Here is a 13666-nt window from a genome sequence, read left to right as displayed (position 1 = left end):
CAAAAATCTATCAAAAATGGTTAGTAATCTATAGTATTCATTTGAAAAGTTTTATTTATTTATTTATTTATTGCAGTATCTGGGATCAAACTCAGGACCTTGCACTAGCAAAGAAGGTGGTGACACTGCTGAGCTAAATCCCTGGTCCAAGTTTTATGTTTTTTAACCTCCATAGGTTCAATACTGTAAAGAATTTTCTTTATAGTACATTATTAAAAGCTTTGTTGTTTTGAAGTGTGGTTAATGAAAAATAAATGTTTTGCATAACTTGTTTTTTATAAAAGCTTTTTTCTCATATCATTATGTTTGAATTGAGGATGCATATTGTATATAAATTTAGAGTTCTCCAGTCTTGAAAGGTTTGGAAGTGGCAAATAGTCTACTTTTATTTTATCCTAGAATATGAAAGTTTCCCAAGTAGACTTTCTTGAAAAACTTAGGGCAAAATGAGAGTAACAAAAAATTAACTATACTTTTTAAAAATTAGTACATGCTTGCAATACATAGTGATTACATTTAATGTAGGAAATTGGACATATACATTACACAATTTTCTTTCCCCACCCCCTCACTTTTTTTTTGGTATCAGGAATCAAACTCAGGACTTTGCTCTTGCCAACCTAAGTCCCTGGCAGCCCATATACTTCTTAGAAGTTATTTTCTTTAATATTATAAATGATTGTATACCAAATATTTTACATGTGCTCTCTTCGGCAGCACAAATACCAAATATCTTACAAACACTAAACTATATCATTTCTGTATCCTGTTACATTGTCATTTACATTTTAATATACATCATTTGGCTCTGAAAGGATATATTGTACTCTTAATAGTGATATCATTATGTTTATGTTTTGATCAATTTGTTTTATTTTTCATATCAATCTGTTTATTTTTCACTTCTTGGAAAGTTTTTTGTTTTTTGTTTGTTTGTTTTTTTTGGTACTGGGGATCAATCTCAAGCCCTTGCACTGTGAGGCAGGCGGCGGAACCACTGAGCCAAATTCCCGGCCTGGAAAGTTTTTAATTATTGAGGTTTTTTTTGGGTACCAGGGATTTAACTTGGGACCTTGTGCTTTCAAGGCAGGCAGCAGCACTACTGAGCTAAATCCCTGGCCTAGTAATTTTACATAAAATTACAGCTTTCAGAATCATTACTAATGGTATCATTTAACTCTTATAATAACAGCTAGACGTTTATACCTCAGAGTTTGTGGTACTGATGAACGAAGGCCCGGCTCATGCTCAGTAGGCACTCTAACAATGAGCTATTTCCCTAGCCCTACATCAGACCTTTCTTTTATAATTTTAAAACAGAAAACACATAACAAGACTTCTCTGTAAATTACATGTAGAACCTATAGTAGTTGAATATGAATAGTTAGCTATGAACAGTTTATCAGAATGGCATATCCTATTCATGTTACTTACGTTGTCCCCCATAACACTGGGAACTGACCTCGGAACCTTTCACTCCCCAGGTAGGTGTAGTGCCACTGAAATACATCCCCTGTCTCGTACCGTTATTGTTATTTACATGATATACTACTCTTAATCATACACATTGTTGAGGATGCCCAAAATATGTTGAAAAATGAACATTCAGCTCTTTGGACTTTTTTTTTTTTTTTTTGGTAGCTCTTTGACCTTTTAAAAGCTAAGGCTCAAGGGCTGAAGATTTTTGCTCAGTGGCACCACACCTGCCTGGCAAGGCAAGGTCCTGAGTTCGATTCCCAGAACCTTGAAAAAAACTAAGGTTTGTTGGGTGTGGTGGCACAAGCCCAGGACTCAGGGAATTGAGTCAGCAGCATCATGAGTTTGAGGTCAGCTTGAATTACAGAGTTGAGACCTTGTTTCAAAATAAAAAACAAAATCAAAAGCTAAGGCTAAAATATAATAGCTATAATTGGTTAAATACTGAGAGTAAAGCCAAACTCAGGATAAAGGTAGGTACTCTGTCTACTGAGTGCTTCATTATAGATCACCACTGTCCAATACAATTTCCTATGATAATGAAAATATTCTTCATTTGTTCTTTCTGATGTTAGCCACTAGTCACTTACAACTATTTAAATACTTTAATAATGGCCTTGAATTTTTAATTCGTTTAAATTAACCAGTTAGGGAAAGAAGATGCCGTATTGGACAGTGCAATTAAAGATAAGTCTTCTAATGATTTTGAATCACTTTGCTCCTCCCCTCCCCCAAGAGGAAAGAATCCTTGAGAATAAAGAATTTGCTTTTTTTAAACATGAAGAGTCTACTTACACAACTACCTCTCTCTTCTAAGGAGAAAAGAATGGCTCAAAACTTTCCTCTGTCTTTTATAGCTGTCCCATTATCGAGAGCATTTGAATATTCAGGATCCTGAGAAACGAAAAGAATTTCTTAAGACCTGCATTAGGTAAGTATGGGAAAGAAATCATTTTAAGTTTAACCTTTGAGCCAGGCATGGTGGCTCCTGCCTGTAGTCCCACACTCAGGAGGCTGAGGCAAGTGGATCGCTGTGAGTTTAAAGCTAGCCTAGGCTACACAATGAGACCCTGTCTCAAAAAAAAAAAAAAAAAAGTTTTAATACTTCTATACAAAAGGAATGAAAAGAATAAAAGGATAGAATTGATAGGAAAGTAAAAGTTAATGAATCATACCAGTATCATTAAACATTATCTTATTCAGTGGCTCTCAAATACTAGTGCCAAACAGTTTTCCCTGGTTCATGGTAAGCTTAGAAAAACAGATAATACAGAGCTGGGGATTTAACTCAGTGGTTCTGCTGCCTGCCTTGCAAGTTCCCGAGTTCGATCCCCAGTACCAGGAAAAAAAAAAAAGACAATGTAGTGAGTTTTTTTCTTAAAGCTAAATCTATTTAATTTGAAAGAGTATCTTTTATTCTTAGATTTTATTCCCACCTCTTCTCTTTTTTGATAGTAATTTTTTTTCTTTTTGGTGTCAGGGATTGAACTTGGGGACCTTGTGCTTGCGAGGCAGGCAGTGGCACCAATGAGCTAAATCCCCAGCTGTAGTAACTTTTTAAAATAACCTTATATAATAAAACAAAAAGCTGGCAGCTCTTTGTGGACCTTACGTTATTTTTTTGTGTATGTTACTGGTCCTTGAATCTCCACAAGCTTTTATCCAGCATATAAATCCTTGTAAATATACAGTCCCAAATAATATTATTCCTGTGGTGAAGTGCTCAATATTTTTGGGAGTAACGAATTTTATTTTTTAACAGCCTTCATTGTTGAAAAGTGTTTCCTTATATTGAGCTGAAACTTCTCCATATCTCTCAAGACAGGTATAGAGTCTGCCAATAGTCCTTGCATCTCCGGGTTCAGTGTTTTTTTCCAGCTATTTTTCAAGTCACATGATTTCTAAGCTTCACATTCAGAAATTTGTTTCAGTCAGTGAAATCCTTAGTTTTAATGTCCTAAATGCTGAGCTGTGTCATACAGCCTCAGAAAAATGAAAAGAGGAGTAATTATAGTTAGAACCTCTTGCTTGTTTATGTGTTACAAAGATTTGTTGTGATTTACTTTTAGAATAATGTAATTGAATTTCATAATTCTTCCTAGAGTGAGTTGAGTAGAAGGATAACGAAACACTTGCTAAAGGATCATACTATGACTTCAGAGTTTAAAATCTGTCTTCTATTCTTGGCCTTACCTATTGATGTACCATATGACTTTTAAGCAAGACACTGTCCCTTAGCTTCTTTATGTATAAAAATATAGAGAAGGAACTTTGACATTTGTGTTGATTTTTGCAATCTTTGCCAGTCTGCAAACCTACCATAATGCTATGGAATTTACTTTATTATTCTGTAATAAAAAATGGCAAATGACAAAGTGCCCTTTAAGTAGAGTTATGCGTGACATGAGCCACAGAGCTTCACTGGGATGTGGGTGATGAGTAGTTGGCTAGGTTCACTTACTAGCTTTGAGACAGTCACTGAACATCCAGCTCCCAAAATGAGATGATTTTTATATATACCATAGCAAAATCACTAATGACTGTATTTTGTGGACTTTCAGGATCCCTCTTGAATCGGCAGAAATCTTGAACCCAAAATTTAGGCAAAGGTCTACTCTGTTTTCTGCTTTTCTGTCTATGCCTTTAATAGATACAGAGAATTGAGGTCAGACTTAGGAAGCACCATGAGTCTCTATCCTTATGGTGATGATTTGGTTTAGTTGGATTTGTTTTGTTTTTACATAAGAAAGAGATACTAACCATCTGGCCCTCCAGTTTGCCATTTTCAGCAGAAGATTCTGCACATATACAAGACCATTACACACTCCTGGAACGGCAGATCATTATTGAGGTTAGATTCTTCATCTCTGTAATTTCCCCTCTAGTGCCCAGGCCCAATGCCATTCAGCATCTAAGAGCCTTCTATGCTCTGGGTATACTAGTCATTTCCTGTTGCAGTCTTTATAAACCTTTCATTTCCTCCCTCTACACGATACCTGCTTCCTCAGTTGTTTTTATGCATCCTTTTCTCTCATTTGCTGCTGACCTGGAAGTAGTTCCTCCAAATCTCAGATCTTCTGTGTCATCACTGCTTTTTTTTTAGCTGCTTCATCCAACATTAGTTCCATGATTATTTTATGTATTGTAACCCCTGAGATATCCTAGGCAATTTTTTCTTTTTCTCTTTACATTTTTGCTTCATTGGTAGGGTGGCAAAAAATAACTGTTGTAGTATTGAAAGGTTTCTTTTTTTTTGCTACCACTTCATGCACATTGTTTGTTTTTTTCCTTTTGGCTCACTCTACTACAGGCTAATGATCGACATCTAGAATCTGCAGGACAGACTGAGATCTTCCGAAAGCATCCCCGCAAAGCTTCCATCCTCAACATGCCACTAGTGACAACACTTTTTTACTCCTGCTTCTATCATTATGCGGAGGCTGAGGTATAAGCACAATATGAAAGGAAAACATCCCACAAACTTGCATGGCCCAGAAAACCATAGTTCAAATCCAGTGCAGTATTTTTATGTACTCTGTTAACAGTGTGTGCATATAGTTCTCAGAAACCCACCTGGAAGTTTTTCTGGCTCTCAGCAAGAGTGAGCTAAGAGATGAAAAGAGATTTGTAAGGGTTTGTGAATAAGGGTTTTCAGTGAGCTGGCATGCTAGCATAGCACGTTCTTTGATGCTGGCTTCCGTCAGTCTCTGTTCAAAGATTCCATAATTTCCAGGCCAGGGATTTTTCTTTTTTAAGCTCAGGGACACCGTGCAAGCCCAAGGTCCTGAGTTCGATTCCCGATACCCCCCCAAAAATCCATAATTTCCAGTGGATTGATAATAGTGTAGTGAAGAGCAGTAGGTCAGGTAGCACTGTTTTTTTTTGTTGTTGTTTTTCAACTTTTGAGTTTTATATATTTTTCCCTTAATTGGATTAGCAAAAAACTAGAAAAAGCACCATCTATATTAATCCAATTCCTGATAAGCTAGGTTGTGTTCATCTCCCATTAGACTCTGAAGTTTTTCTCATAAATTAATTTCTGGGTTTAAATAGGTACAGAGTGAGAGAAAGTCAGTGTTGTGGTACCAGAATGGCTGAGTGGTTAAGACATTGGACTTAAGAAAGTCTGTATCGTGGAAAAGAAAGTGAGAGGGTTGAGGGAAGAGGGCAAAGTAGAATTGTAATGTGTTATGTACATGTACAATTTCCTATGGTGAATGTTATCATTATGAACTGCAAATTAATAAAGGAAAAAAAAAGAAAATGGGAGATTGAGTTGTCTACTAAAGTTCTTCCTCTGCTTTCTTCCTAGGGGACATTTAGCAGTCCCATCAATCTGAAGAAGACATTTAAGGTAAATATACATTGGGCAGTGTTTTGTAAATGTAGTATCAGAGTAACTGAATGAAATGGGTGTTGCTTGGTAACCTTAGGCAGTAGGTTCTTTGCTGTTTAAGATTAAAGGTAGAATGAGTTTGTGGGACATGAGAGCAGCTTTTAACTGAATGGTATGCAGCAGTGCTGAAGGTAGTGGGTTCTTGATGACTGTGATTTTAAGGGACAGAATCAGTCAATCAGGGTGTACTTATCTTCTCTAAAATTCTCAAATATCTCTATCGATTCATTTTTACTTTCCCTTAATTTTTCTTGATCTCTCCTTTCTAGATCCCAGACAAACAGTATGTGCTGACAGCCCTGGCTGCTCGTGCCAAGCTTCGAGCCTGGCATGATGTTGATGCCCTCTTTACTACAAAGGTGAGTGCTCTGAAACTGTTCTGTGCTGCTGAGGTCTTAAGTGAAAGAAGGGCCATATCATTATATAAATTATAATTACTGATTAACATTTTTCCTCCAACTTTTTATTTTCCAAAATTTCAAACCTAATGAAAACTTGGACGAATAGTATAATGACCAAGAATCTATAACTGTTTCACTAATTTACTAACATTTTGCCATATTACCTAGTTTTCTCCTTTTTTGTACATGTGCATTTTAAAAAACTATTTGAAAGTAAATTGCAGCCAGGTGTGGTGGCGCACGCCTGTAATCCCAGCACTTGGGAGGCTGAGGCAGAAGGATCTCTGTGAGTTCAAGACCAGCTTGGGCTACATAGTGAGTTCCAGGTCAGTCTCAACTACATAGTGAGACCCTGTCTCAAAAAACCAGTATGATATTATTAAGTATAGTCCTCCTGCACATTAGCTCCCTAGATTTATTTATCATACATTCCTGCAACTTCATATGCTTTAACCTACATCTCCCTATTTCCCCTGACCCTGGAAACCACAGTTTTCTATTTCAATGTATTTGACTTTTTCTTAGATCTTCCATATAAGTAAGATCATAGGATATTTTTCTTTCTGTGTTGGGCTTGTTTACCTAGCATAATGTTCTCTAGGTTCATCCATGCTGTCACAATGGCAAGATCTTCTTGGGCTAAATACTGTCTCATTGTGTGTCTGTATATGTACATATATATTGTACATCAAACTTTGATTTTCCATGCATTTCCTGACAAACATTTAACTTCTCTTTTATAACTTGGCTGTTAAGAATATGGAAATGCAGATATCTTTATGAGGAAGTGATTTTATTTCTTTCGGAATATATCCAAAAGAGGGATTACTGGGTAATAATAGTAGCTCTGTTTTTAATTTCTTTAGGAAACTTCATGCTCTTTTCCATAATGACCCCACCAATATTTATTCCCACTAACAGTGCATAACAGTTACCTTTTCCCCATGCCCTCACCAACATTTACCACTTTTCTTTTTTTTTTCTTATCCAGTACTGGGGATTGAAGTTAGGGTCCTGTGCATGCTGGCCAAACACTTGTTACAACTGAGCAATATCCCCATCACTGTTTTTACTTTATTTTGAGACAAGGTCTTGCTAGGTTACCCAAGCTGGCCTTGAATTTGTTATCTTCTTATCTTAGCCATAAAACAATATTTTTTTTACATCAGGGGTCTGAGAATTTTTTGGTTTTTTTTTTCTTGTTAGTTAATTGCATAACTACCAAAGCTAACATAACTTTATCAGAGTCTAGCAAGGTTATATGTAGTGAGAGGGCTGGGGATGTAGCTCAGTGGTTGAGTGCATGCCTGGCATGTTCAAGTCCCTTGTTCAATCCCCAGCACCCCAAAAAAGTTGTTTTTAAAGAAGTTCTTCTTTCGTTGCCCCTAGTTCACCCTGTACTTCAAGGTAAACACTATTGAAAAAGTCTGATCGGTATCTTTCCAGACCTTCATAAATTTACAACTAAACATCTGTGTAAATTTATAGAAGTACTTACTTACTTGTTTAGTAGTATTTCACAGACTTGTTTTCCTGCATTAGTATCTATAGCTTTAAAAATCTGTTTTATGCCTTTAACTGTTTCTATCCTTTGACTTTTTTGAAAACTTCATCTCTCGGCATTTCTCTATTCCCCTCCCCCTATCTATATACCTTGCTACCATGTTATTCTGGTCTGACCAGAGAGACTAGCTCAGAATGTGTTGACTATGTCTGGCCTACGTATTGTTCTCCCATCTTCCTTTTTCAGAACTGGTTGGGTTATACTAAGAAGAGAGCACCCATTGGCTTCCATCGAGTTGTGGAAATTTTACATAAAAACTGTGCCCCTGTCCAGGTAATAGCTCCTAAAGAGAGGTGGGTACAGAATACTCTTGGTGACCTAACTTAGCCTGTTATTGTTCAGTGATAAAGTCTTCACCTGTTCTGGTTTTCCCTTAATGGCAGTACAGTGGTTGCTGCATGGGGCCTTGAGATAGAAAAGGCCAGAGAGGGATGTTCTCTTCCCTTTAGGAATAATCCTGGGGCCGGGGATTTAGCTCAGTGGTTCCACCGCCTACCTTGCAAGCGCAAGGTCCCCAATTTGATCCCTGGTACCAAAAAAAAAAAAGTTATTAAAAAAAAAGAAGTAATCCTGGACTGTGTTCTCTGAGGAGTATTTACTATGTTTGGCCATGTGGAGAATGGATGTATAAATGATCCAGAAGGATAACTTGTTAAGAAAAGGACACTGGGAAATAATGCATACAGTGTGAGATCAGCTCTAGAATGGTGCCTTGTTGGCATGTGGATCTGGCTGTAGGATAAGGAAGAGTGTGATCTTCCTTTTTCTCCTGAGGCAGCAGGGAAGTACTGCCTGGGGTCCTCTCTTTTCCCACTACAAAACTAGTTTTATGATTGATGATAGAAATTGTAAACATTAGATACTGAACTTTTTCTTTTGGTACCAGGGAGCGAACTCAGAAGCAAGATGCCACTGAGCTCCATCCCAGGCCCTAGAACTTTTTTCCCCCCATCTATACATTTTGTGCTTATAGGGCTAGGAATCATTAATTAGAAATACCCTTTCCCACAGATTTTACAAGAGTATGTCAATCTAGTGGAAGATATGGACACAAAGTTGAACTTAGCCACTAAGTTCAAATGCCATGATGTCGTCATTGAGGTGAGTTCCCAAGAAGTGAAAACCTAAGATAGACCCTAGGTGGATAGTGGGGGATTACAGTATTCTCAGTTCTAGATCCTGAAATGCTTCTATTAGATATTGATTAGATAAAGTGGTGTGACAAGAGACCTGCACTCATGCATTATCTGATTGGTTTCTCTATGCTTTTATAATTTATTGCATTTAGAGAAATCAGAACTGATTAAGTTACATAACTCTGAATGAAGTTCTGTGGGTGTCTCACCTCACTGTAGCCTCTTGGCCTCTCCTTGAATCTTGGGTCAAAGTGATAGTGACAAAAAGAAATAAAATAAAATTACCCCTTAGAGAAGGCTGATTTGGGGTTTGTATTATTTTGTTGTACAGACCTGCCGAGACCTGAAGGATCGTCAGCAGTTGCTTGCATATAGGGGCAAGGTAGACAAAGGATCTGCAGAGGAGGAGAAAATTGATGCCATTCTCAGCAGCTCGGTGAGCAGCTATATTTTCCCCTCCAGTGATCCTAGAATGTAGATAGCTCACAAAGTAGTATCAAATGTATGTTTCTAGGACTAGCAGAACCACGTGGATATAAGATTTGCCTGTGGGCCAAGCTGTCAAAAACACTGCTTCAATTGAGACTTAATTGTGATGCTCTGATCATTGTTAAACATATCAGCAGAGTAGAACTATAAAACAGATGTTACAGATTCAGAATATCCAGACTATGTAGTTTCCTGGGGATGGATGTGGTTACCTTTTGGACATAAGAAGTAGCCAAAATAGATTCTGCTATTTGGAGAGTACAACTGGTTCATCTTTCATAATATGAAATTACTGAGCTTTTTGTTATCCTAGAACTTAGTTTCCTGTTATGTATTTTGGCACTTAGGATAGGTAACCTAAAGCTAGAGAATCTTGGTCCTGAAGAGAGCAGACCAGAAGAAGTGCCCTAAATCAGGCGTTCTGTAAAATACAGAATAGATATTTAATCCATCTCTTCATAAGTGAACTCACTGTCATATTTAAAATAATTCTCCTCACCTCCCCAGTTTAATCCTTATTTTCCTTTTTCTTATATGAACTTCCTTCGTTTATTACATTCATTTACTGCCTTCCTTCTACCTCTCTCTGTAGGGATAAGTGGAAACTGATCACACATGTTCATTGTTTGTTCTTTCCACAGCAAATTCGGTGGAAGAATTGAGTGACATTAGCTGCCCGGAAACCTGCCTCATTTCTTCCTTTCCTGCCTATGGAAGTAGAGAGCTCTTCTTTGAGAGAGTTACAGCATCATATCTCTTGGGCCTATCATCAACAAGCAATGCCTGCTACTCTTGAGACAGAAACCAGCACCTGGGTACAGGTAGCTTCAGACTGACTTTCTGTCTAAGGCACATTGTCTAAGAGCCAAGATCTAATGCTTTGACTCATGAGAAAGATACTCTCCACTTGGTGCTCATGTGAAGGTGGGGGCCCACACTGGGTAAGATCTCTCTTGTTTGAGAAGTGACTGCTCCAGAAAGGACGTTTCCTAGAGTAAGAGGAAGAGGTGACACAAGGTGGCTACTCGATTCTACTCAGCTAATTATGGGTATTAGCAGTTTTGCTATGAAGGAAGTCAGAACAGAAACAAAAAGGCTGTCTTCCAAGGGCCTCAGGAAAGGGTGCCAATATTGCTCAGGACCTGCTGGACACACACCTAAACTGTTCTGCACAGAGCCCTCTACTTTATGACAGACATCTCCCAGATGTGTGTTTCTTCAGCCAGAATCCCTCTGCTGCTTCAGTCTACTCTTTGTCCAAAAATTTAGAGTCCCTCTCTGAGCTGCACTCTGAGATGACCTTATTTGGGTGATAAGATATCCCTCTTATCTTTTCCTTCTCTCCCAGACCCCACAACTTGTATGGAGCTCAGATTCAGCAGTGCTGAAGAGCTCTCCCTTTAGGAAAATTTCATTATTTCACTGAAAGTATTCAGAAGTTTCACCTGGGCTAAACTCAATAGCATTTCTTTTAAATACTTAGATGGAGGTTTTATTTTCACACTTAACTTTTGAGAAGATATTCTGTAATGCTAGTTTGTTCCCTGTACCAATATCAACCTCTTTTCTGTGACTCAACTGGGCTTTCTTGATATGCCTAGCTTCTAATAAAGCCATTTCATTCTTGGTGCCTTCTCTTCCCTGCCCAGTTGTTTTGTGCAATAATTGCTCCATATCTAGTCTGTGTCCAGGACTGCATCCAGTGGCCTCTTAGCACCTGTCAGGGTGGTTATGGCAAAGTTCAGCTTTGGGTGGTTAACAGCACTAAGCTGAGAGACAGAAGACCTGACTTGTTTTTCCACTTCTGCCACTGACAGGCTGTGTGGTCCTGGTGAGTCCTTTTTTTTCTGGACTTGTCTTCAGTGAAAAATGGGGCATGCTATGCTCCTATGTCTGGAATGGTGGAAGTGGTAGGAAGAAAATACATGATGCTCCTTCAGAGATGCACAGTATGCTTTAAAGTAACATGGTTCTCATCTGGGACATTGGCCATACCCAAAGATATTTTTATTGCCACACTTGGGAGAGGCAAAGTATAAATACCCTGCAATGCAAAAGACCTCCTCCCCAACAAATTTTCCTTCCCAAAATGTTGGAAATACCAATATTGAGAAACCTTCTTATAAGGAAATTAGACTGCATTTTTTGCTCCTCCATTTTATAATCACCTTTGCAATTCCAGGTAACCTCATATTTTGTTCCTTTCCTGATTATCCTTCCTGTTGAAGAAATAGGAGTTTAATTGCTAAGGTGTGTTAGAGTTATTGGCTTACCTTCAGACAAACAGTGGTAATTTATTAACTAGTGTGTATCAGTTACAGTTCAATCAAAAAAGCAGGAGTGTATATAGGAGTGTATATACATAATCTAATCTAACATTTGTTACGGGAATCTTATTTAGGTATGGCAGCTGGATAAACAATTGGCATAAGATGTTTGTTTTCATGTTTGATGGAAAAGCTTGAAATTCTTAGAGCAGGTGGTTAGGAAGGGAAAATGGATGTAAAGTGAGAGATAGCATGGACAAGCTAGAACCCATGAAAATAGGCCTGGACTCAGCTTTATCCTCACCATCTCTAACTTTGATGGAGTGGGATCCTGCAGAAGAAGCTGGTGGCCTAGCAACTGTAAGAGGACCTGGGGAAGGACTAGCAGTTACAGGCCCAGCTGCTATCCCACACCAACAAAGTACCCAACATATTGGCAACAATGTGTGTGAACTATAGAAGTGCATGCTCCAGCCTGCAAGCTGAAATACAAAGTAGTTGCTGTTGCATTTCTGCCTCCTAGGTTTTTCACAAAAATATCTTCTGTGGTTCACCATAAGTAGAAATACATAAGGAAGGGAAAGCTGGAGAAGAGTTCAGCCTGCCCAAGTCATATTGATATAAGAAATGACATAGGACCTCCAAATGATATAGGGGAAATATAACTCCAAACCTATTAGATGTTTGATATGCCAAGTTCATGTTCCCTAAAATCAAAGAATGAGCTTAAGAGTTGGAAATATTTATTGAGAGGAAAGATACAGTTCCTTAGAGGCAGGTGGGGACCCGAAAGTGGGTTGCCAAGGACCCCACATCTTAGGGGAAGTTTTATACAGGACAACCAAGTGAGTACAATAAGTTATAGCTATGATCAACCAATATGATTATAAGTATAGTCACTTAGATAACAGTCAATCGGCAAGTAAGTCATGTAGTAAGTGTACATGGAAGGAACAAAGAACTTTTCAGGAAGAAGTGTCCAAGGGTCTTGGTCACACTGAGGTGACTGATGTCTATCTAGACTTCATTAGACCAGTATATTACCACTTATTTTAGGCCGGGTCAGTTTGTCTTTCTCTTGAGTCCTGGCTTCCAACAGTTGTGCCTGCCCCTACAGTTGTAATGTTTTTACCTTTGTCCTGACTCTCAAGCTCTTATCAGTGCCTATAATGTTTCTCCTAGCTTAGCTGTCTGTAATAATATTACAAATTATAAAGCTACAACTGAGTCTCTGTTTTTGAGAATCCATAAAGGGTAGAACTAGAATTCATGTCTGTTCAACTGAATATGTGCTGCATTAGTCATGCTGATTTAGGAAGTTGTGAGTTCCTCTTTTTTTTTTTTTTTTTTTTTTTTTTGTCAAAATTATTTTTTTTTTTTTTTTTTTTTTTTTTTTTTTTTTTGAGCAGGAAATATCATTTGCAACATTAGAAAGCCCTACCACACTGTTTTGGTATAAGGAAATATTTCTTAGATTTGATAAAAACTTCCATGCTTTTCACTTCAAGTGCTAGGGACATGGCTTTTAAGGTTATGCTAACCTGTGACATAGCATGTTTACTATTAGAGGTTTTAGAGAAGCCATACAGACAGTCCCATATTGTATGATTTCATTAATATGAAATACTTGGAATAGGTACAGTTCATCCAGAGATAGCAGATTGGTGGTTCTGGGTGGGAAAGTGTAGGAAGTTGTTACTTAATGTGAATGGCGTTTCCTTGTTCTACAGTAGAGGTCATTGCAGAGAATTCTGAATGTACCACTAACTGGTTCACTTTAAAATGGCTAATTTTTGTTTTTTAGAGACAGGGTCCATTATGTGTCCAGGTTGGCCTTGAACATACTAAGTAGCCCAAGCTGGGCTCGCAGCTATCCTCCTGCCTCAGCCTCCCAAGTGTCAGGATTACAGGCATGTACCACCATGCCTGGTATAAAA

General features: G+C 38.0%; 1 protein-coding gene across 3 annotated transcripts in view; it reads left to right on the top strand.

Moving 5' to 3' along the window:
- Nucleotides 1-13033, top strand: part of Vipas39 (VPS33B interacting protein, apical-basolateral polarity regulator, spe-39 homolog) — a 30592-nt gene extending 17559 nt beyond the window's left edge. For 2 of the 3 annotated variants that reach the window (XM_010645575.3, XM_010645576.3), the window contains 9 exons: nt 2334-2407; nt 4252-4327; nt 4787-4921; nt 5789-5830; nt 6142-6231; nt 8024-8110; nt 8849-8938; nt 9305-9409; nt 10104-11669. In XM_010645575.3, coding sequence (XP_010643877.1) covers nt 2334-2407; nt 4252-4327; nt 4787-4921; nt 5789-5830; nt 6142-6231; nt 8024-8110; nt 8849-8938; nt 9305-9409; nt 10104-10124 — 720 coding nt within the window. In that variant the 3' untranslated portion in view covers nt 10125-11669. Of the gene's footprint in view, nt 1-2333; nt 2408-4251; nt 4328-4786; nt 4922-5788; nt 5831-6141; nt 6232-8023; nt 8111-8848; nt 8939-9304; nt 9410-10103 lie in introns of all 3 variants that reach the window. The other variant, XM_010645574.3, reaches the window with a different exon arrangement.
- Nucleotides 13034-13666: the final 633 nt, after the last annotated feature.

This window comes from Fukomys damarensis, unplaced genomic scaffold (assembly GCF_012274545.1).
Source record: "Fukomys damarensis isolate Sample0158 unplaced genomic scaffold, DMR_v1.0_HiC HiC_scaffold_21, whole genome shotgun sequence".
NCBI lineage: Eukaryota > Metazoa > Chordata > Mammalia > Rodentia > Bathyergidae > Fukomys > Fukomys damarensis.
The sequence above is the reverse complement of the archived record's forward strand: the minus strand, read 5'-3'. Positions and strand labels throughout refer to the sequence as shown.